General features: G+C 36.1%; 1 protein-coding gene and 1 long non-coding RNA gene across 2 annotated transcripts in view; both read left to right on the plus strand.

The window, feature by feature from the left end:
* LOC135846894 (uncharacterized) overlaps nt 1-25,220 on the plus strand; it is a 74,113-nt gene that overhangs the window by 31,229 nt on the left and 17,664 nt on the right. The window lies entirely within an intron of this gene.
* LOC135846810 (uncharacterized) lies at nt 5,233-20,657 on the plus strand. The gene is made up of 2 exons (XM_065366097.1): nt 5,233-5,918; nt 17,506-20,657. Exons 1-2 carry the CDS (start codon nt 5,858-5,860, stop codon nt 20,199-20,201), a joined length of 2,757 nt encoding a protein of 918 aa, XP_065222169.1. The 5' UTR covers nt 5,233-5,857; the 3' UTR covers nt 20,202-20,657.

Consider the following 25,220-nt stretch of genomic DNA (forward strand, 5'->3'; position numbering starts at 1 on the left):
GCCTCCACTATTATAACTGCGGGAGAAGTGGCTGCCGATGTTTATAGTAAAATCAAGAATCACGAAGCTAAAATAAACATCGCGAGTAACGAGCTGGAAAACTTTCGCGACTATATTGCTAAAATACAAAAAGACGAGCGAGAAATTTTCGCCATTATTCCCGATATGACGAATATTGCGAAAAAATATTCCAACGTGAAGGATTTATCGGAAATCGATCTTGTGAGGCATACGGGGAAATTACAGATTGAAGTGAGAGAGCTTCAAATTAGAATACAACAAATGTCGGATAAATTTACCATGAAAGGCGACGTAATGCATTGTATATCGAAATTTGAGAATGCGATAAACACTATGATTCAAATGTATCAAGTTGTACAAAATTTTATCCGCGAGGTTCGGTTAGCGGAGTATTTTAAAGCCATCAATTCCGATGCGAAACCAACCGACGAATACGGTGACGATTACGATAAATTAGCATTAATGATCAAGTCCAATCTGGTAATGGAGGAGTACGAAAAGGGTATTCGCGCGTTTAAACAGTACATTTTCCCGTTCGCGTATTTATATTTAGATCGATTTAATTATTCGTCCTACGATACGGCCATAGGGCAGAAAAATATCACTATTTTGGTGAACGGCGCTGCCGGTGAAATACAAAAATTATTCGACGAATTGGAGAAAGATCAAACCGTAATTAAAAAGGAATATCACGCGTATCGAACTCCCAACGTTAAATTTGCGGATGAAAGCTCATTTTACACCTGGAAGTACAAAGACCATAAAGAAAATATTGCCAAATTATTGAAAGGTGATGCGGTAGTATTCGAAGCAGATATTAGAAAAAGTTCGAAGATAAATGTTATTAAATTCAGCGAAATAGGCGTTAGGTTTAATTGTGCTAATAATAGTGAAATGCAGAATCGGTTGAATGTACAATTAGAGCAATTCAGAATCAATATGACGCACTTGGGTGATTCTCATTACAGATTTAAGGATAATTTTTATTTTACCGCTCACGAAAAAGTGAACATAATTCATTCTGTGAATAGAAATAAATCCGGTGCGTATACTGGTGAAAATGAAGTATATGGAAAAATTAAACATCACGATCCATTACTCAGTCCGTACGCTTTATGGGAACTATCATTACAACATCAGAATAAGAATTACGAAGTAGATGGTGATTTTTCCTCATTGTCTAATTATATCGACGAAGCAATAGATTTGGTATTGGAAGGGTATGGCTCCTATATAACAGATAATATACCTATATCGGATACAGATGTAAAGAGATATTATAAAAGATCTTTTATGTAATAATGAAAAAAATGATTATTTTTTGATTAATTATATTATATTGTTTTTTTCACATTTTTCTTGTTTGGTTAGATCATCTTAGAGATCATTATCGGATAATCTGTTGGCCTCACTAATAAAATGGCCGCCATTTTGATTGACAAGTCAGACAAAATCGCTTTCCAACGTAGGACTCGCACAACATTTTTTGAACTAGACATAGCTACATCGAAAGAGCACGGAAAAATTCATCATCACCCAAAATTTCGTGCTAAAGTGCATTTTTCGATTTTTGCTGAATTTTTAAAAATCAAATTTATGCCGAAATTGGTTGAGCAGTTCTGGAGCCTCCAGCAGATTTTTTGAACTTGAAATTACCAAATCCAAAATCACCTCAAGGGAAGCGGAAGAGTAATTTTTCACATTTTCAAAGAAGTACGAAATTTATGAGAGAAAATTATACAGGGTCTGGGTGTCGTGTGTCCGGTGAGTGGATATCAATACTTCATGATTTGGATACAACCGGTACGACTAACATAACACATAAGAAAAAAGGTCATATGAGGAGTACAGGTAAAGTAATATAAGTACAGGATTATTCCACTAGTCAAATAAAGTGATTTTCAACGGTTTTTAATTACTTCCCTCGCTTTGCTCGGGAAATAAACCTCAAAAATCGTCAAAAATCACTTTATTTTACTAGTAGGATACGTAAAATACCATTGAGCTGTGATCAGGGACGAAGTGAAGGGGGGCTAGGGGGCAGCCTGCCCCCCCCCCCCCCCCCAGTGTTCCGCGAAAGTTGGGAAAAGTTGTGAAATTGTGAGAAATACCAGAAAATTGGGAAAATACAAAAATTCCGACAATAAGAATTTTAGTTTTGGAGTTTTCAAATAATATTTAAATTTTTTACAATCATCAAAGTTAAAAACTTTTCCAACTTTTGAAGCCAAACCAGTGTATTAGTGGTATTGAGAAAGATTGGTAATAGGTGATGGAAGTAATAATAATTGGTCAGGGAAGGATAATGGAAAATATCTCCTCAGGGGGTGAGAATCTTCCTATGCCTACTACAATGAAATAGGCAACTCAATAATCCCAATTCACTATTCAATCTAGTTTTTCTGAGCACGTAACTAATAAATTACTTACGAGACAACAATTTACATATCAATTTATTGATAAAGTAAATATCAATGAAATGCAATAATATGTCGTGCAATGCATAAAGTATTAATTATCATAAGGCTAATTAATACAGTAATCATAAAATAGATGATTAGCTCTAGATTACGTTAAGCAGGGGACGAATTTCACTCATGAGCAAGTCCTGGCATACTGGAGAATAATTTAAGGCAAAGTTAAAGTTATCTAATCCTAAATCTCTAACTCTTACTCTGCTCATAAGTAGGTAATGTGCGACAGCGGCGCTACTTATGAGACGCTTCTACATTAACTAGTATACTAGTAATAAAAACATTGTAATGTGATCATTTGGAGTGTATTTCAACACATACCCAACTGTTTGCGTTAATCATCTCAAAGGGACTTACGTTATCTTCGCCAACGATGATTCTGTTCATTTGATATCTAAGTACACATTCAGCACAGTTACACCCCTATGGTCGACAGATAGGGGGTAATCCAAAATACCATAAAGACGCGACGATTAATTAAATGCATATCGCGAATTACGTTAAAATAGACACATGTAAAAACCGAACAAGCGGGTAATAATAAAGGGTTTAAAAGAGCAAGGAGGCCAAAGCCTAAAATAGTCGAGAGATGACCACTGTACCGAGAGCTCGAGATCTTGCACAGGTAGTGAAGAAGGATGATTTTCGCCATCCTGGTCCAGACCCAGGATCGCGGTAATTTAGAGACGTAACCTTTCCCCTCTGCCTCTAAACCAGTTATTCTATGAAAAACTACCACAGAGATAATTACAATAGTGACTACCATAGGCAGTCAGGGCATGTCTGCTCATCACACCAGTTTCTAAATCTATGATTTTCCCAACTAAAATTCACATTTTTTTCAAAAATTTTTGCCCTCGCTTTGCTCGGGAAAAATTGTTGTGCCTTTTCGCATCGCATCAACATTACAACTGTTTTGCTTCTTGAAATTACAAATTTTGAAAATCTTTTACCCTCGTCTCGCTCGGGCCAATTTGTTTTTTTTTCACACTTGACAATTTTTCAAGAAACTATTGGTAAATTTCTTAAAAAGTTGAGGTCAGAAAACCCGAATTTTTTCATTGAATTTGATATTGTTCTACTTTTTGAATTACATTTTTTCCAAAGCTTTTAGCCTGGATTCGCTCGGGCCAATTTTATTCTCTTCTACTAAGTTACAATTTCAAGAAACGTATGATTGAATTTGAAAAATATTGAGACCAGAAAAACTGGATTCTTTTATTAAAATTGATGTTCTACTTCTCATTTCCAGTCGCATATTTTCCAAAACTTTTGCCATTGCTTCACTCGGGCCAATTTAGTTATTTTTTTTCCATACTAAGAATTTCACAAAACCATTGATAAAATTAAAAGAAAGTTGAGATCAGAAAAACCGAATTTTTACATTAGAATTATTGATGTTCTACTTTGCGAACTACAAACTTTTTAAAGCTTTCGACCTCGCTTCGCTCGGCCCAAATTGATTCTCTTCTACAAAGTTACAATATTTTGAAAAATCTATGATTGAATTTGAAAAATGTTGAGATCAGAAAAACCAAATTCTTTCATTAAAATTGATGTTATTCTACTTTTCAAATCATGAATTTTCCAAAACTTTTGCCCTCGCTTCGCTCGGGCCATTCGTCAGACTGCTGCTTTAAAAAATTTTAAGAATATGAAAACTAAACAGAAAAATTCCAGAAATACTCATAGTATTCAAAGCTTATAAAAAATGCAAATTTTTCATTTCTTTCGGAACAGAACCACTAGCTTTTCAACATTTTTTAATACCAGAGTGTTCATCAGCACGTTGAAATTTTGATTATAGTCGGCAAAGTTACAATTTTTTGGCTACAAAATGTCGTGATACAATCCCCTCACTACTTGTAACTTAAATACCCTCTTTTTTCACCCAACTTGGGAATTCACAGTCAAATTAGTTGGGAATCTTAAGATCTTTGCCCCCCTCCCCAGCAAAACCACTTCGCTACGTCCCTGGTGCTGATTTTTCAATTTCTACTAAATGTTTCGTGCAAGTAAAAGGTGTTTTTCTCTATATCAAAATTACTGGAGCCTCCAGCAGATTTTTTTAATGCTCGAAATTATGGTTAATATTTTCCCAAACAGAGCTGGAAATCCAAAATTTACCCAATAACTATAGTACTTTTCGTCGACCATGACGGTCCAAAAAGTAGCTGGAAGCTTCAATACGACTCGAAACCTCCTGAAGTAGACTTCGTAGCGTATTGAAATTGCACTTTAGCACTTGAAATTTTGGCTGGTTATGAATTTTTACGTGCTCTTTCGATGTAGCTTTGCCCATTTCAAAAAATTTCGTGCGAGTTTGTTAAGAAAACCAATAATTGATTATTTCTATTGATGTATTTTCTTGGCGGTTTCCCGATCAAGAAGAAATGTGTTCAATGTGTTCATAAAATACTCTCAGTTGTCTGCTTCCTTCAGCTTTTTAAGTAGCATCGATAGCATGTATGTATTACGAATATTTGCGCATTTACGATGCCCTACTAGAAGATGTACTACGTTCATCATCACAACTACACACTTAATACTTTACAATCTAATTTATTGACGTAACTTACATCCAAATCCATGTGTTAAAGTCAGCCGAAGTTGCATTTTGGGTTTTTTTCTGAACTGTATCTCTCATAACAAAATTCCCGCCAACGAATTTATTTTCTACCTCTTGTCCGTCGCACTCGCCCGTCTATCGTATACCAAAATAACTTTTTACGTGCGTTATCTTCCCCTCCCAATGTTTTCCTTTCGATTTAACACGCTTGTATACTATAGTAAAGTCGATTTGAAAATCGATTTAATCGAAAACTACCATTTCTGAAAAGCAGTTTTTCGGCGGATATTATTGATTGATGAAAATCGATCGTTTCAATTTTTCGTATTTCAGCTCGATATAAAGCAACTAATGGCTAGAAGTTCTACTCAAAATTATCGGAAAAATCAGCTAAAAGTACATCGAAAATAATGTACTCGTACCTACACCTCATTCGAAGAAATTTTGGAATTACCATCAGGCTTGAAATCCGATGGTGAAGGGGTTGCTCAGACTCGGAGAGGTTAGTTTGAGAAAATAAGTGACTGAATATTCGAACTCCTCCCCCCCCCCTCCCGTCCGGAAAGGTCGAGATTCCATCTTGAAAAATTGGTTTCGAAAAAATCGTCTTTTTGAGACCAATTTTTTAATAATCGATTTTCGAAAAAAATCGATATCGCAAAAATCGATATCGCTTGTAACCTTACAGTATTTCGCGCGCGAGAGTGACGAGTTTGATTCACATTGTACTTGATTATGTACCTATGTAGTTATTTGTGCAGCGGTTTTTTCAAAAAGTGAATGTCATGTTAAAATGTTGCGGTTTAATGCTTTGTTGTTCCTGTTTCTAGTTCATATTTTATTCGAACTCGGAGGTGAGTTTTCAAAAACGTTTTTGAAAAATAGGCCTAGCCGCTTTTAAAAAGACGTACTTATTTGTCCATATTTGCAAATGAATTTGCGCTCGGTTTTTTTTTTCAAGCAATTTGGCGATTGTTGATCGTTGATTAATTTAGCACCGGTAATGGAAAAAAGTGAAAGTAGATTTTTTGGGCCCGCTCTTTCAGGGTATCTAACAAGAAATTAAAAAATACGTAATTTGTATACAAATTGTCATTTGTCTTCCAATTTCAATTTTCTTGAAAATTTTCTCGTGAAGAATCGTTAATCTTTTGTGTGAGTGTGGGGGGAGAGGGGGGGGGGTTTCGAGTGGAGAGCTTTCTGAAAATTAGGTTTAAAAAAGTAGTGATTTTGTCAGAAAAAAATTTCGTAAGATACCGTGAAGTCTTATTTTTTCTATTTTCAAATAGAACTTGAAAAACACGAATAAAAATTAAAACACAGAAGAAGAAAAATTGTGGAAATGAATTGATTGAGAGAAATACGTAGAAACAAGAAGATCGTTTTTTCAGGTTTCATAAAAAAAAAGTAAGACTTTGGAAATTTTGACAAAAAATCAAGACAAAAGTACAGAAATCAGAATGCACAAGAGGGTATTTCGCTGTCCAAAAGTCCCGCGTCTTGCTTTCTCCGCATCTCTATACAAATACGAATATACAGTATGTACATTTGTCTTGATTTTTTTTCCTCAAAAATTGACGAAAAGTTCCTGCTTTATTAAGTACTTCACTTTTTTGGTTCTCTATAAAAATTAGGAAAAAAATCAACTTTGATGAATTTTAATTCCATTTATTTGTTTTGTCTCCCTGAATCTTGATTTTCAAAAAAAATGCTCTGCTTTTTTGTCCAAAAACCATCAAATTCAAATTTGGATAAATTGTTGACCTTCTCCACCCCCTCCCACCGCTGGTACTCGTGAAAACATTTTGAAAATTTTCCAGCTAAAAATCCGACCTGCTGCCAAACTTACAGAAAAATTTTTTGCTTTTTTCCATTTTTTAATCCAACATTGACATTTTTTCTATTTTATTCTGTTCGCTTTTCACGATTTTGATTTTTGATGTAGGTATTTTTTCTTGTTTTCTTTGCAAAATGGAAAAATTGTGGCCTGAAAAAAATTGGTCTGGAAGAAATTCTGATCTGATCCCACTCATGCCCTCCTCTTTCCTCACCCCAATTGAATCAGCTAAAAAAAATTTCGGGTAATTAGGTATTCTGCTTCTCTGACTTGTTCTGTTAATTATCAAGTAGGTAGCAGTTATTTTTCACTGGAAAAATTGGAAAAGAAATTGCTTTCAATTTTCTATCATATAAAAATTTTGTTTTTGAATTTTTGCATGTTTTTGGGAGGGGTTTAGTGAAAGTATTGATAAAGTAGTGAATTTAGTCAAAAAGTGAGTGAAAAAATAGAAAAATTCAGTAAGTGCGTTCATTTGTATTGTTTTGAAAAATATTTTGCATACAAATTTTCTTCCAATTTCTTTTTTTTTTTGTTGAAAATTTGCCTGTGAACAAATTTGACTTTGTTAATTTTTTGCATTTGTGGGGAGTGTGGGGGGGGGGGGTGTCCAGTGAGGAGATTTTTGAAAATTTGCGTGAAAAAAGAAGTGAATAAGTAGTGATTTTTTCAAAAAATATTCTGTTAGATATGTACCATGAAAGTGCATGTTCTTTTTGGTAGTCAAAAAACTTCGTGATGAAATTAAATTTTTTCAAGGTGTGAATTTCCATAATTTCTGAAGGAAGAGAGGGAGGGGGTCCTTGTATTGAATCACTGTGTGCAGCTAAAATAACTACTGCCCGTTAGACTAAATAAGTACAATTAGTACATATTACATAGATACAATCGTCAAATGACTTGTAGCAGAAATACCGAGCGGAAGCCTTTTAGTCCAGTCATCTTAGCAAAATTTTTAGTCGAATCTCGAAAAAATTGGGGGCAAGCTGAATTTCACATTATTTGTTCAGATTGGTCTCTAAAACAACCCATCGAAAGTTGCACCCCGTAACTTGCCGGCTACCCCCGCAAGAGGTCATTAACCTTTGCCGATACTGGTTTTTCGGCTGTATCGCCAAAATGAAGGGTCCGAGAGGAAAAATGTTCAATCAAAAATTGTTCTACGCTAAATTTCCTATCAGCATGACCAGTTCAGCATTTCCCAAAATGGCGATTTCACCCTTACTGCTGAGGAGGGGGTAAAGTTGTCAATTTTATGAAAATTGTTTTAAAAAATGTAAATCGACAATTTAGTACGTGAACTCGGTTCACGGTAGACTCGAAAATATTATGACCAAAGTTGCACACCGCGACTTGTCTGCTACCCCCGCAAGAGGTCATTAACCTTTGTTAATCTACGTTTTTCGGCTATATCGCTGAAATGAAGGGTCGGAGGAAAAAAGTTATTGGACTAAAATTATTCTACGACAAATTTCCTATAAGGATGGCCAGTTCAGTTGAAATATATTTTTCGATTTTTGTTGAATTTTTTAAAATCAAATTTAGGTCAAAAATGAGAAAAAAAAATCAAAATTTCACCAAATTAAGATAAAAAGCTGAAATTTGGGACATACCCTATTTTCGACCTGCCAAATCGGTTGGAAACTATTTCAAACCGTTTTGAGCAGTTCTGAAGCCTCCAGCACATTTTCGAAACTTGAAATTCCCACAAAATTTAATCAAATGAAGTCGGAAAGCGGGATTTCACGCTTCAATCCGATTTATACACGATATTAAGTCGACTTCTGGTGGGTTTGAGTCATGCAACCGTTTGAAAATTCTTGTTTTGAAACTTGCAATTTATACAAAATTTCATCAAAAGCAGTTGAAGAGCTAAAATTTATTCTGTAAACTGATTTCAATACGCTAGGGAGTCGACTGCAAGTAGATTTCAAGTCGATTTGGAGCCTCCAGCTATTTTTTTGGAAACTACTAGAGACTCCAGCAGATATTTCAATGCTCGAAATTTCTATAAAAATTAACCAAACAGAGTTGGATATCCAAAATTCACAGTATATTCCAATTTCAATATGTTATCAAGTCGACTGCAGGTTTTGGTTCAAGTCATTTTGGCGCCTCACAGTGGACCACAAACCCCCCAAAAACGGCGATAATTCGGATTCAACCCTCATCGATGTGCAATACATCGAATAATACGTTTTCGGGGTCGTAGAATTCGAATCTGCACTTATTTTTTTGTAGGAGTGGAAGGTGGGGCGCGGCGGGGAAATTTCAAATGTTGCTTGTATTATCGTGTAATATATCGATTGATATGTTTTCGAGGTCGTAGATTTCGAATCTGGCGTTATTTTTTTGGTAGGGGCGACTGGTGAGGCGCGGGGAGGAGGGAATTTCAAATTTTGCTTTCATTATTGTGTATTATGTCGATTGATATGTTTTCGAGGTCGTAAAATTCAAATCTGCACTTATTTTTTTTGTAGGGGTGGGGGTGAGGCGTGGAGAGGGGAAAAATTTCAAATTTTGCTTATATTATTGTGTAATATATCGATTAATATGTTTTCGAAGTCGTAGAGTTTGAATATGGAGTTATTTTTTTGGTAGGGATTAAAAGTGAGGCGTGGAGAGGTGAAAAATTCCAAATTTTGCTTATATTATCGTTTAATATGCCGTTTGTAATGGTTTTGAGATTGTTTATACTTGTATCGTTGATTTGAAAAAATCATTTTATATCTCAAATAATGTATTTCAATCAAAATTGAATCGAGTATATCATGTTTCGATCATAAAATTGCGATATATCCGCAATTGTGAAGAAAATTGATGTATTTTTAACAGAAAAATGAACCTGCAGAGCAATGGGGCAATTTTGGGGCAAAAAATCGCTAAAACATAGGATACAATACACTACTCTCAAATACACATCACTATGCAGAAGAGAACACACGATATTGCGCGATTATATGAATTTTGTTACGAAATGTGTTCTGATTTTGTGTAAAAAACTGTAAACTTTAGAAATCAGTGGTATAAGAAAACATCAAAAAGTAAATTTGGAATTTTTCACCTCCCCACGCCTCACCCTCACCCCTACAAAAAAAATAAGTGCAGATTCGAATTCTACGACCTCGAAAACATATCAATCGACATATTACACAATAATATAAGCAAAATTTGAAATTCCCCCCTCCCCACGCCTCACCCTCCACCCCTACCAAAACAATAACGCCAGATTCGAACTCTACGACCTCGAAAACATATTAATCGATATATCACACGATAATATAAGCAACATTTGACATTCTCCCGCTCCCCACGCTTCACCCCCCCCCCCCCACCCCTACAAAAAAATAAGTTCAGATTCGAATTCTACGACCTCGAAAACGTATTATTCGACGTATTGCACATCGATGAGGGTTGAATCCGAATTATCGCCTTTTTTGGGGGTTCTCTGGCCCACTGTGCGCCTCCAGCGACATTTCGAAAATTCCTAGAGCCTCCAACAGATTTTATAAACTTGAAATTTCATAAGAAGCAGTTGGAAAACTAAAATTCACTCCGTAAACTAATTTCAATACGCTATAAAGTCGACTACCGGTAGATTTCAAGTCGTTTTGGAGCCTCCAGCAACTTTTTGGTAATTATCGAAGCCTCTAGCAGATTTTTCAATGATCGAAATTTCCATAAAATTTTACTTAACAGAGACACCTCCTTTTCGACAATATTCTGAGGTGGGTCACAGGCAGTTTCAATCCGTTTTGAAGTCTCTAGCAGATTTTTAGAAACTTCTGTTTTTCAAAAAATTCCACAAAATCTATCCCAATTAACTTTCGGTTTTCAAACTCCATTTTGATGAAATTTTGTAGAAATTGCAAGTTTCAAAAATCTACTGGAGGCTCCAAGAATTTTCAAACGGTTGCATGACTCAAACCCACCAGAAGTCGACTTAATAGCGTGTATGAATTGGATTGCAGCGTGAATTTCCGCCTTCCAACTTCATTTGATTACATTTCGTGGGAATTTCAAGTTTCGAAAATGTGCTGGAGGCTCCAGAACTGCTCAAAACGGTTTGAAATAGTTTCCAACCCCAACCGATTTGGCAGATCGAAAATAGGGTATGTCCCAAATTTCAGCTTTTTATCTTAATTTGGTGAAATTTTGATTTTTTTTCTCATTTTTGGCCTAAAGGGTACCCCCAGATAAGATAGGCAAAATGCCCTTAACCTCGGATTTCGATGAAACTCACAGGGTATGTGTTTAGTACCCCCAAAAAATAATTTTGGGCCCATAACCCGCTCCCCACCCCACCCCCCTCAGGCAGGGGGGCCAAAAAACGCGTTTTTCAGGGGAAAAATTCTGCATCAGCGAGTAATTGAGATAAATTTGTTCTGTTAACGAATATAGTTAGAGGATACATGGGGGTACCTCCCTGAATTTTTTCAGAATTTTTCATCACATGGGGGGAGAAGGAGGAACAAAAGAAAACTTTAAATCGACATTACTCCGGAACGAAAAAACATACCAAAACGATTTTTTCGTCAAATATGTATTTTTAGGTCTACTTTCTATAGAAATCATCACCCAGCCATTTGGAGTGGTGGGTCAAGCTCAAAAGCTCAAAAAACTCTCAAAAAACCACGTTTTTTATTTTTTTCTCCAAAAATATGGACAAATGGCCGAAATTGAAGAAAACCAAGTTGTTCAGCGTGAAATTTTACCTCAGAATGTGTAATTGAAAATTTATTTGTGCCGCGCGATCGTAAATCTACACCCGCAGAAGTATTTTTGCTCATACTCGTATCTACATGTCTCAAGATAGCTGAAAAGATATTCCTGGGGTAAATTAGGTGAAATTCCCCTGTCCTCGGATTTCTGAAATTTTTATGAAACATTATTGGGTACCTTTAACAAAAATGTTGAAGCCAAAAAAATTTCACCCACCCCACCTCCCTTGCTCACAATAGCGAAAAAACGTTTTTTTGGGGGAGGGATCATGCTTCAACAAGTTCTGAAAAAAAATCTGTATTCACTCAAAATATGTACTTGAAGAAGACGTATGATTCTAGCAACGTAAATTTTTTCAAAAATCGTTGGCTTCCCAGGGGGAAGATATTGACAAAAGAAAATTTGAAACTGCCGTATCTTCAAACCTAATTCAAGCACATGATTTTTTTTTCAAAAATATATCAGCATTGAGTACTATAATTGGTATTTTTTTTTCAAATTTTCCCTCCAGGTGAGCCATCTTCAAAAACTCAAAAAATACTCAAAATTGTGTTTTTTGGGTCACGGCACCACCAAAAAAAAGCGATCTGTAATTTTGCATTCTGGCCTCCAAAAACAATAGAAAACCAACTAACTTCTTAAAACTCCAATTTTGGGGCCATAGGCACCCCCTCTCACAAATTTTGGGGCGAAAGTAGATTGACAATATGGGTATCCTTATCATATGAATCGAACTCGCTGAACACGAATATGAAGTTTGATTTGCAGTTGGATCTTCCTAACGGTCACATTGTGGAGAGGGGTTGCCCAAAAATTCGATTTTTTGTGAAAAATGCTTCATTATAGCGCAATTAACGCCGCATGCAACTTCTTAATCAAGGTTTTCTTGAATTACAAGTATTATTAAAGTACATAGTATCTAACTCAAAACTATCAGAAAGGTTTCTTTTTGGTGTCGACCATTTGTCCATATTTTTGGAGAAAAAAATAAAAAACGTGGTTTTTTGAGAGTTTTTTGAGCTTTTGAGCTTGACCCACCACTCCAAATGGCTGGGTGATGATTTCTATAGAAAGTAGACCTAAAAATACATATTTGACGAAAAAATCGTTTTGGTATGTTTTTTCGTTCCGGAGTAATGTCGATTTAAAGTTTTCTTTTGTTCCTCCTTCTCCCCCCATGTGATGAAAAATTCTGAAAAAATTCAGGGAGGTACCCCCATGTATCCTCTAACTATATTCGTTTACAGAACAAATTTATCTCAATTACTCGCTGATGCAGAATTTTTCCTCTGAAAAACGCGTTTTTTGGCCCCCCTGCCTGAGGGGGGTGGGGTGGGGAGCGGGTTATGGGCCCAAAATTATTTTTTGGGGGTACTAAACATACCCTGTGAGTTTCATCGAAATCCGAGGTTAACCCTTTCGCGCCGGCTGGGACAGCATATGTCCCAGCAACTTCGAACAAATCTGCTGGGAACTTCTGGGACACATTTTTCCCGCGGACTGGGTCCCATCAGTAGAGTAAAGTGTCAGGAATCGATTGAGACCACTCCCAATTTTTTCGCTCGTGTTATAGCAACACTGTGAATTATTTTTTCCGCAAAAACGTGTTTTTTAATAAAAATGTGAAATGTGAGCAACCAGTTGGTAGTAATTAAAAATTTATTGCAAACACAGGGAGTGATTGTGCCTGGCAACGAATTTATATTTGAAAATAGATAGAATAAGCTACATTTTGGTGTAAAAAAAATTAATTTTTATTTATTTTTGAGGGAGCAAATTCAAAAACAAAAACGTGAATAAGTTTTATTCAATAATTTTTTGATATTTTTGAGCTGTTTTGGGTGTTATTTTTTCAAGAAATCGAAAAAAGGACGATTTCAGTCTGTCAGGAATGTTTTTTTGCATATTATATCCAAATTTCATCGAATTTGATGCATTACTCACAGAGAAATCCTCTGTCAAAGGAAATTGATGGCTCAATTTTGGTAAAATTTCATAAAAATGTCAATTTTTTGGAATTTTAAGATTTTATTAGCAAAAGTGTGTTTTTTTGAAATTTTTTCTCATTTGCATCCAAAATACAAATTTTTCACATGACTTTTTGCATACTGGAATGATATTATTGGTATTGTCCCACTTGTCCCAGCAATTTTTGCAAATTTTAAGCACTGCTGGGACATATGCTGTCCCGGGACAAATTTTCAAAGTCCACTGCTGGGACATACGTGTTCCCACCTCAATATCTTGACTATGAGTTGAGGAAAAAATCTGTAACAAACTTATGTTGCTTAGAGATGCCCAAGGAATGATTAAATGTAAAACTAGACAGCTAAGCACAGCTTAGCTGCAAAGTGTGCGTAGCTGTATACAGTTGTACAGTTTTAACTGATAGTTTACAAAAAATAATCATATTGGTACTTGTAAACACTGAATAAGATGTGAAAACAAAACTGAGAATAATTATTTAATGCTAAATGTAAACAAAAGTAAATACATATATTATTTGTGAAAACTGAATAAAATATGAAAAACAAAAATTATAAACAGAAAAAAAAACCTTTGTATTCTAAACACAAACAAAAATTTAGTAAAATATATTAGCAAAGAAGCTAGTACTAGGAACAATAATTTCATCTTCATTCTTCAGTATAAGAATTAAATTTTAGCAAAAAACAGAAAATAATAAGATTTTTGAACAATAATTTTTAAAGAAAATGAGGTTTTTTGGAATTTATAGCAAAACAAGCCATCAGCTATTCGCTGATTACAAGAGAGTTTTTGCCAATCAATTAAAAAAAAAAAAATTACCATATTTCTTTTATTTATTTTGTATTGTTAATATAATAATGTTCATGAAGAAAACAGTTTACTTGAGTGCCATAAACATGAAAATATTCTCCAGCTCTTTTTTTTCCCAATTTTAATAACTAATTTTTTTTTCAAGTTTTTAACTTTACTTTTAATACAGGTCGGATGATGGGGAATACTCCCACTCATGGAGGGCGTCATCCATACGCCACGTACCATGTAGGTACAGCAGGATTTCTTCATTTTTCTGAAAATTAATAGTTGTAATTATTTTATCTGTAAATTCTTTTACCTGTTTAACTGTTTCAAAAAAAAAAGTATAATTTCTGCGTAATAAATATCAAATTTGATGTTATAATTTCGAAAAAGTTTGTTTATTTTTCATCAACATAATATACCAATTCAAAGAATATTTCACCGATGCATACAGGGGTGCTAACCATAACCGCAAAAAAACAAAAACTGTAACTGAAATCCGAACAAGATCCATAATTTTAGCCATTTTCAAATCCTAACTGAAAACAAAAACCGAAATTTCATAGGTTTTTTCAAAAACCGTAAAAAACCATAACAAAATTTGTGCCTATGTATTGACTTCAATTTTGCCTCTACATTGCCACTACTTATTGGCTTCAATTAGGTATGCCACTACTACTTGTTGGCTTCATTTATCCCTATGTATTGACTTTAATTTTGCCTCAACATTGCCACTACTTATTGGCTTCAATTAGGTATGCCACTACTTGTTGGCTTCATTTATCCCTATGTATTGACTTTAATTTTGCCTCAACATTGCCACTACTTATTGGCTTCAATTAGGTATGCCACTACTTGTTGGCTTCATTTGTCCCTATGTATTAAAAAAAAGCACCAGATTAGAAACTCAATTTGAACTAGTCTAAAAAAAAAAAAACAAAAACAAAAATTAAACAAAAAAAATAAATAATAACACCAGATTAGATTAGAAACTCAATTTAAACTAGCCTGAAAAAAACAAAAATTAAAATTTCAGAAAAAAAATTATAGATTTGAATTAAAAAAGCACCAGATTAGAAACTCAATTTGAACTAGTCTGAAAAAAACAAAAATTGAAATTTCAAAAAAAAAATAATAGATTTGAATTTAAAAAGCACCAAATTAGAAAGTCAATTTGAACTAGTCTAAACAAAAACAAAAACAAAAAAATTACAAAAAAAAAAATAAATAATAACACCAGATTAGATTAGAAACTTAATTTAAACTAGCCTGAAAAAAACAAAAATTAAAATTTCAAAAAAAAAAATTATAGATTTAAAATAGAAAAGCACCAGATTAGAAACTCAATTTAAACTAGTCTGAAAAAAACAAAAATTGAAATTAAAAAAAAAAATAATAGATTTGAACTAAAAAAGCACCAAATTAGAAAGTCAATTTGAACTAGTCTAAACAAAAACAAAAACAAAAAAATTACAAAAAAAAAAATAAATAATAACACCAGATTAGATTAGAAACTTAATTTAAACCAGCCTGAAAAAAACAAAAATTAAAATTTCAAAAAAAAAATTATAGATTCACCAAATTAGAAAGTCAATTTGAACTAGTCTAAACAAAAACAAAAACAAAAAAATTACAAAAAAAAAATAATAGATTTGAATTAAAAAAGCACCAAATTAGAAAGTCAATTTGAACTAGTCTAAACAAAAACAAAAACAAAAAAATTAAAAAAAAAAAATGAATAATAACACCAGATTAGATTAGAAACTTAATTTAAACTAGCCTGAAAAAAACAAAAATTAAAATTTCAAAAAAAAAATTATAGATTTAAAATAGAAAAGCACCAGATTAGAAACTCAATTTAAACTAGTCTGAAAAAAACAAAAATTGAAATTAAAAAAAAAATAATAGATTTGAATTAAAAAAACACCAAATTAGAAACTCAACTTAAACTAGTCTAAAAAAAACAAAAATCAAAAATTTCAAAAAAAAAAAAATAATAACACCAGATTAGGAATTTGAACTAGCCTAAAAAAATAGAAATTAAAAAAATGATAATAATAAAAACAATAATGATGATGTAATAATTACCTGTTTATTTTAACTGCAAAGCTGCAACCATTAAATCAACACAAGAACAATATAGGTAACACTATTCTTAACAGAAGCAAACCATAAACTAGAATGATGTATACTTCACAAGAGTTTCACATAAAATGAACTGCCAATTTGTTTTACTGCCAGAGGTAACCAAATACATTGGAGGGAAATGCCCCACCAAGCCACTCCCACTTGAAATACACAGCTGGCAGACTGGGGGTGTAACAGGGTACAATGCAACGCAGCTGTTTATAAAGTGATGATGGCTGGGGGTATAGCAGGGTACAATGAGCGGCAGGTGGTTTATAAGTCCCCTTTACCATTTTTTAGGAATTTATGCATTAAAATAATGAACTAAAATTGCAATTACTCAGCAATTACCCATCCGAATTGAATGAAAATACATCTATACCCTCCGTCTTAATGATTCTCAAATGGTGTCCAATAGGTACAAAAAATGGTTGGATAGCTTAAGAGAACATTCAGTTACAATGAAATTTCATTTCTCAAAGCGAAACCAATAGTGTGCTACGCACACTAAAAATTGGAGGTGGGATGCAAAACCAATACTTATTCGGCGCGAAAGGGTTAAGGGCATTTTGCCTATCTTATCCGGGGGTACCCTTTGATTTTCAAAAATTCACCAAAAATCGAAAAATATATTTCAACTGAACTGGTCATGCTTATGATTTTTGATCGAACATTTTTCCTCTCGGACCCTTCATTTTGGCGATAAGGTTACAGCCAAAAAACCAGTATCGGCAAAGGTTAGTGACCTCTTGCGGGGGTAGCCGGCAAGTTACGGGGTGCAACTTTTGATGGGTTGTTTTAGAGACCAATCTGAACAAATAATGTGAAATTCAGCTTGCTCCCAATTTTTTCAAGGTTCGAATAAAAATTTTGCTAAAATGACTGGACTATTTTCGCTTTTTTTTTTTTTTTTTTTTTGACAATTTTCTATCAAGACTGCAAATATTTGATAGGTATTTTTGTTTTCGTAGCTGCGAAGCCAATTGCTGGCGGCCGTGACGCAACGATCGCTGAAACTTTGAGTCTTATCCAAGAAGCAGATCAAATTATTGGAAATAGTACTGCGAAAGATGCGATAATAGTACATGGTATCAGTGGAGTGGGAAAAACGCCGTTTACAAAATGGATGACGCAAGATAATGCCAAATTAATGTCGGCAAAAAAAAATGGCAGTGGCCCGTATTTAATGAAAGATAACGATAATACTATCGGTAAACGTATCCTCGTATCTGCGACCATATTCCCAACCCTGTACGTAAACGCGTCGACAAATTTGGCTTTTTACGATTTTCCCGGATTTGAAGACACTCGCGGTACGAATTACGATATAGCTACGACTTACGCGGCCAAAGGAGTTGTATCGAAAACCAAACGGACGAAATTAATTTTTCTCGTAGATTACGATACTGTAAAACCAATAGCTGGTCGAACCGGTTTTAGGGATTTATTAACGTATATATCTAAATTTGTCACCGATATAAACAAGTTCAAAGAGAGCGTTGCTATCGTAGTATCGAAAGTGCCGAAGCGTAATGATGATGATGAGGTAGTTTCTGACGAGCAAGTTATTAAAGATGTCGTTAAATTCATCCAAGAAGAAGTATTGCCTATTTTTCAAACAGAATCGGAAAATATAAATTTATCCGATGAAAAAAAAACTTTTTACGCCGGAGCGTTGTCTTTCATACGTATAATTCTAACACAAACCGACGGCGATTACATGAGAATAGGACTTTTCCGATTACCAGATCGAGCTGGACCTTTTAGTAATATTTCTTTAGTACAAAATGGAAAAAAGCGAATTGAACAAATAATACGTAAACTGAACTTTACCGAAGTCACTGCGAATGATTTCAATTACGTTATACCGGATGAAGCTACAATTAACCTGAATAAGATCGCGCAAGAAATTAATCGCAATATAAGCTCGGTTATCGAAGAAATTGGAAAAAATATCACATCACTGATTTTGGCTAAAGAACAAAATATTTCTACGGATATAACGAAACTGCGTAATGAAATTCATGCCATATATAAAGGATTATCAAATGCGCAAATATTAGCAAATAATTCCAATATTGAACGATGTGTGGAACTAGTCGAAGAACATACTGCCAATTTGCGTGATTTTTCGTTAAGTGCTATAAAGTCGTATGTACGTTTTTTATTGTTTTTACAAAATGTCAGCGGTAAAAAGATTGCTCGGTCTAATGAGAATTGTTTCCAAGGACTAGAAACTACTGCGATTCGTTACCTGGACGAGTCTCTGAAATGGTACACATTTTTAACGAATGTTTACGATAGTTTGTCAGATTATGCTGTGCAGAAAGATCTTACGACGTGTAAAAATGTTGTTCCAAATGTGAATATTAATGAAGGGGAGAATCAATCGACAATTCGAGATAAATTGAGCTCATTTTTCAAAGCATGTGTGATAAATAATCGCGAATATGATCATTTACACGGTATACACCTCGATGCTTCTAAATTGAAAGCGCTGAATAGGATACTGAATTATACGTTACGGCATTCGTCGAACTTGTCGTGTGATCCTGAAAACCCAGAAAAGTTGGTACTGAAAGGACGATACGTTAAATTTAGCGATATCGTTAATTCGAATGTAAAATGCTCAAAACCGATAAAAATCATGGAAGTATTCGCATTCAACAAAGTATTCATCGACGCGAGTTTGAATAAAACTGGCGCGAAATTGCGACTGTCCATCTTGGCGCCTATTTGGGATATTCAACTTGAACAAAAAATAATATTGGACGGATTACCTGGGAAGGCTCATAAACCAACTCAGGCTTCTTCTGCTGTGTATCGGGGTGGTAATGGAGCAAACGGCAAAGCGGGTTTGCCCGGGAATTCTGCGGGCAGTTTTCTGGGTATTGGTGAGATATTCCTCAATGTTGAGAAACTGACGATTTCGGCCAATGGTGGAGATGGTGGTGCTGGACAACATGGAGGAGATGGTGGAAATGGAGAGAACGGAATTACACCTACAGTAGATTCGGTTACGTTACACGAGTCTTATGTAAAGGAAGGTTCACTAGAATCTACACGGCTGAACGGGCTGAAGGATCGGACCTGGTTACGGAAAGCCTACCCCAAAAAGAATTGTACTTATGGTGGAAATGGTGGCGCTGGAGGTAAGGGTGGATATGGTGGACAACCAGGCGTTTTCTTCATTCCGCTAATTAGAAATGTGCCAATTCCACATATATTGAATAAAACTGGAAACACAGGACCTGCTGGTGTAGGAGGACGAGGGGGAAATGCAGGAGAACCTGGAAAAGTCCTTTTTGCACTGTATATAACGTATGATAGGTCACCTTGCTTCGGTTGTTCTTCATCTAAATATGAGCTGGTAAATACTACCGATCTTCTGCTATGCGCAGATGGCGCACCTGGAAATAACGGTACTATAGAATCAAATGCCACATCAGAAACTAAGGTATCTTTTTCCAAGTTCATTTCAACGATAAACGATTATAAAAATTATTTGAGGGGAGATATGATAGATGGCAAAATTCCTGTAAATGACACCTTTTTAGAAAATTTCCATAATTTGCTTGAAAACAGCACCCATACATACTATGATACGTCAGCATTTATCAACGAGTTGTACAATTTAGAGCGTCAATTTATTACTATAAAAGACTGACGCTCAATTCACGTAACCCACTTCGATAGGTTACGTGAAAGAAAGTTACTTTCGTTTTTCTACAAATCATTATTCAAACGAATTAATCTTTACGAAAATGCCGAACAGGAGAACGCATTATTGAATTATTTACGTATCGCGATTCTTAGTAAAATTGGCATCATCGACGATGATCCGAACGATTATTTAGTTATCGATATTAAAAACTATTTGCGAAATTCTCGACAACATATAGCCGAGTATACAAAAGCATTGAGGGAAGTTAGAAGAGATAACCAAGCCCAACGATACGAAAGCATATTTAGCGAAGAAATAAGCCGGGCTAATTCGATAATAACGGAACAGATTTTACCTACAATTGACGACTTGATCAACAAAACAGACGGTGAAGTTAGATCGTTACTCGCAGAAGTAAACGCATTAACAGCAAACGCGGAGAAAGCTCAGCAGGAAATGAAGGATAAATTACAACGGTTGAAAGATCAGCTACCGCTCAAATATCTATTAGGGTTTCTGCAAGTCGGCAGCGTATTTTTGTCTTGCGCTGGTCCGGTAGGAGCCGTTGCAGGCGGTGTCATTGGAGGAGTTAGTACCGCCATTCAAACATTTGCTGTTGATAAGCCTCCCGCATTATCGACTTACGCGAGCGAGCAAGCTTTAAAGTTTAAAGAATTGATAGAGAAACAGAAAATGGAATTGAGTAACGATATCGACGCTGCGGAACGCGAACTAAACAAATATAAAAAAGAGTATCCGTCTGATCAACATTATGTAAACGATATCAACAGTACACTAACGGAGAAACGTAAAATGCTCAACTCGAGTATTGCCCAAATAAGCCCTGGAGCTTTGCAAGACATACGAACGGAGTTGACCGATTTATTGTGCGATAAGATCACGTTATCAAAAAATGGAGAATCTCAGACCGATGCGCGATCGAATAAACGAATGAAGACTTTGAATTATCTCTCCAAAGCATTAGCTGTGGGCGAGGCAGTTGCCGATGTTAACGATAAATTTGATACCTACGAAACTGAAATAAAGGATGCAAGCGCTGGACTGCAGAACATCAATGATTTTGTTTATAAAATGAAAAAAGACGAACGAGAAATTTTCGATATAATTCCAAGTATGGCGGATATGTCGAAATATTCCAATTTATCGGATTTTTCTCAGATCGATCTCGTCGTATTTACGTGGCAATTGCATAGTAAAGTGAAGGACCTTCAGTTTCGAATACAACAAATGAGCGACAAACTTACCGCTAAAGAAGATGTAACGCATTGTATATCGAAATTTGAGGATGCGACGAACACCATGATTGTTATATATCAACATATACAGAATTATATCCGCGAATCTAAACTAGCCGGGTATCTTAGAGATATCAATTCCGATGTAAAGCCGACTGAAAATGCTAGACTCGGTAACGATTTTGATAAATTGGAATTGATAATAAAGTCTAATCTGGTGATGGAAGAATACGAAAATGGCTTACACGCGTTTAAACAATACGTGTTTCCATTCGCGCATTCGTATTTACATCAATTTAATCATTTGTCTGATAAAATGTCGCTAGATATGAATAATATTACAATTTTGGTCAACGAGGCTGCCAGTCAGATTAAAAAGTTACACGATGATTTAGAAAAAGATCAAGTCACGATTAGAAATAAATACCAGTCGCATCTGTATTTCAATGCCAACTTCACAGGCACGCGTTCATTTTATACCTGGAAATATGCAGACTATAAGGACGATATTAAAAAATTATTAGAAGGTCATGCGGTTGTATTCGAATCAAATGTAAAACAAAGTAGTAGTAAGAATAATGCTATCAAATTCAACGAAATAGGAGTGAATTTCAAATGTGCCAATAGTGTGACGCAGAATCTGCTGAGTATACAATTAGAGCAATTCAAAATTAATATGACCCATTTGGGTAATTCGCATTACAGATTTAAGGATAATTTTTATTCGATTTCCCACGAGGGAGTACAAATGGTTCATTCTGTAATTAAAAATAGTAATAACGGGACTTATATCGGCGAAAATGAAGTATACGCGAAAATTAAGCGTAACGTTCCGTTACTCAGCCCCTACGCTTTATGGGAAATTTCATTACGACATGTGACTAACAATAATGAATTTGACAATAATTTTTCTTCTTTGTTGGATTACACTAACGAAGTAATCGATTTAGTATTGGAGGGATATGGTTCGTATATGACAAATGATATACCTGTATCCGATACCGATGTGCAAAAATATTATAGGAGATCTTTTGAGTAACAATAAAAAAAATTAAGATGTATTTTACCTAATTAAGTACAAAATGATAGAACTCGAACTTTTCAAAAATTAAACCTAATGATCTAATTTTCGGTATGCTTTATGGGAAATTTCATTACGACATAAAATTAATGTTTACGAGTATTTTACACCACATAAAAAAAAGAAAAAAGGTCGTTAAGAATTAGATCGCGTAATTACGGCGTAATTACGCATCCGTTTCCGTTTGTTATCGAATATACGCGGCTATTGTTTATCTAGATGTTTGTTGATGTTTGTTGATATTTTTCTCTTCGTTTTGTAAGTTTTAAAATGTCAGTTAGCTTTGAATCATCATTCGATTGTATTCGTTCGTTATTCATTCGTCATGGAATCTTGTCCGTTATTATTACGCAAAATATGGTGAATAAATGTAAAAATGATCGTTGCGTTTATTCATCCTACAAATTGGTGACCCTAGGACGTGATATGAATTCAGCAATATCTCAAGTGAGATAATCCTTCCATTTTCAGTACTTCGGTAATATCCATCTTGGGTAAGCTTTCAGTTCGTTTCAAATTCGTCATTCCTTGTACCGGTAATATCCATATGTTGGGTAATCTTTTCGTTTCGCATTCGTTTACTTCGTACTTGCAATCGTTTCATCGTAAATCGTTCGTTTCGGTTGTGAGAAATCGTCTTCGTTAATATCCACATACCGTGGATACTCATCGTTCGTTTTTATCGCATCATACAGCAATATCCCAACAGGGATAATCCGTTCGTTTTTATCGCATCCGTTCGTATATCCACGCACCGTGGGTACTCATCCAGTAACGTTATTCTCCAGTACCATGGCGAATAAATGCACCATCCGCCATCGTATTCGATACCTACGTCAGCAGTATCTCTACCTTATGCAGAAAATAGAAACCAGCGAAGTCCAATTCAAAGTTGAAGGTACGTTTCAGTGCGTTATCAATGAAGCTGAATCTGTACTCAGACAGCTAGAATCGAATACGCGATCCGTTATGCAGAGTCCGGTAAAGCGATCGAGCACGTTTGTATCACCGCTTATCGTATCGTTAGCAGCGTCGTTCACCGCGGACCAGTCTCCGGCACCTCCGCCGGCCGCATCGTCGTCATTAGCAGCTTCGTTAACCGCGGACCAGTCTCCGGCATTCCCACCGGCCGCATCGTCGATATCAGTCGCTTCGTTAGTCGCATCTAATCGTTCTCCAGCATCTCCGATCGTACCATCTCAGCTTGTAGCTCCGTTAGTTTCATCGTTAACTCCGAATCCAACCGAACGCTTCGATAAATCGCTACCTACGAGTGTATTTCCAGCTACCGCTACTCCAGCAGCACAGACTTTGGCATCCGAGTCAGTGACGACATCCAGATCGCCTCATGAGCCGTGCGTCATGATTTCTGACGTATCTGTGAGCTCATCTACTCCTCTAGAATCGAAATCAAGCAGTACCGTATCTCAGGCAGTCACTCTCGAGTCTCAGTCAGAGAATCAACCAGAATCACACCCGTCGTGCGTTTTGTCGCGTACACTGCGCACTTCCGGTCATCAGAGTTCAGCTGAAATCTCCAACGACTCGTCCACAGCAACGTTGGCTTCGGCGGCGGTAACAGATACGCATTCTGCGCTTCCAATGCAACGTAGCATCGTGAACACTGCGTCAGTCAACGCTTCATCGAACGTAACAGCTCATAGTGATGAGAGTACACCGCATCCGCCTTCCATGGCGGCATACAACGCGTTTACCGCGCCTCTCCGCGCACCAGTCATCACAGCAAGCAGTGTGGTAGTCCCCATATGCACCAGCACCGTTTCCAGCATCTGTACTTCGCTTCCAACGCTCGAATCCGCGTCAGCAGCACTGCCAGAAACATCTGTTTCTGTCGCAGCAACAGCAACCTTATCCGCACCTCCGATACCAGTTCGTAGCACGAATGACGCGCCACATGACGCATCATCGAACGTTATAAGTTGTTGCAACGATCCACCAACCAGTACAACAGCTTCAGCATCCACCTCTACCATTTCTCGCATCAGTTCTGCGTTCTCAACGCTCTCATTTTTGCCAGTCTCAACGCAAGCGATGTCCGCTTCAGTGGCGGCATTCAAAGCGCACCACGCACCACATAGCATCGTCTCCGCGATACCCACGCATTCATACGCACAGTTAGTCGCATCCAACATGTCATCTGTACCAGTCTCAGCGCGTAACTCTCCAACCACCACTCGCAACACGCCAGCTACCGCAAACTGCGCGCCAGTTTTGACGCTTCATGCGCCACCAGTTACCGCACTTGCGGTTCGAGTTTTGACGCTTCCTGCACCTGTTCCAGTTGCGTCAGTCACCTCGTATCCTGCGCTACTAGCACCAGAGTCCGCGTTCATAAGCAAAGTTCCGAATTTCAGTACCTTGTCTCCAGCACCAGTACTCGCTTACACATCTGTGTTAGCAGTACCTCAGGAGCCACTAGCGCCAGCAGCGACCATAGTAACAATTTTTGCACGCAGAACACCAGTTAGCAGTGCGAATACCACCCCAGTTCACGCCGCATCGAACGTAATAGTTTCCAGCAACGAGATAGCACCAAATCCGCCTTCTGCTGCGCCAACTGTCACGTTTCCTGCGCCTTCGCATACCTGTATCAGTTCAGCAAGTTGTTTGGCAGTTTCCACATTTGCGACCTCCGCGCACTTGAGTTGGCGTATACACGCGCCT

The sequence above is a fragment of the Planococcus citri genome, chromosome 1 (genome assembly GCF_950023065.1).
Source record: "Planococcus citri chromosome 1, ihPlaCitr1.1, whole genome shotgun sequence".
NCBI lineage: Eukaryota > Metazoa > Arthropoda > Insecta > Hemiptera > Pseudococcidae > Planococcus > Planococcus citri.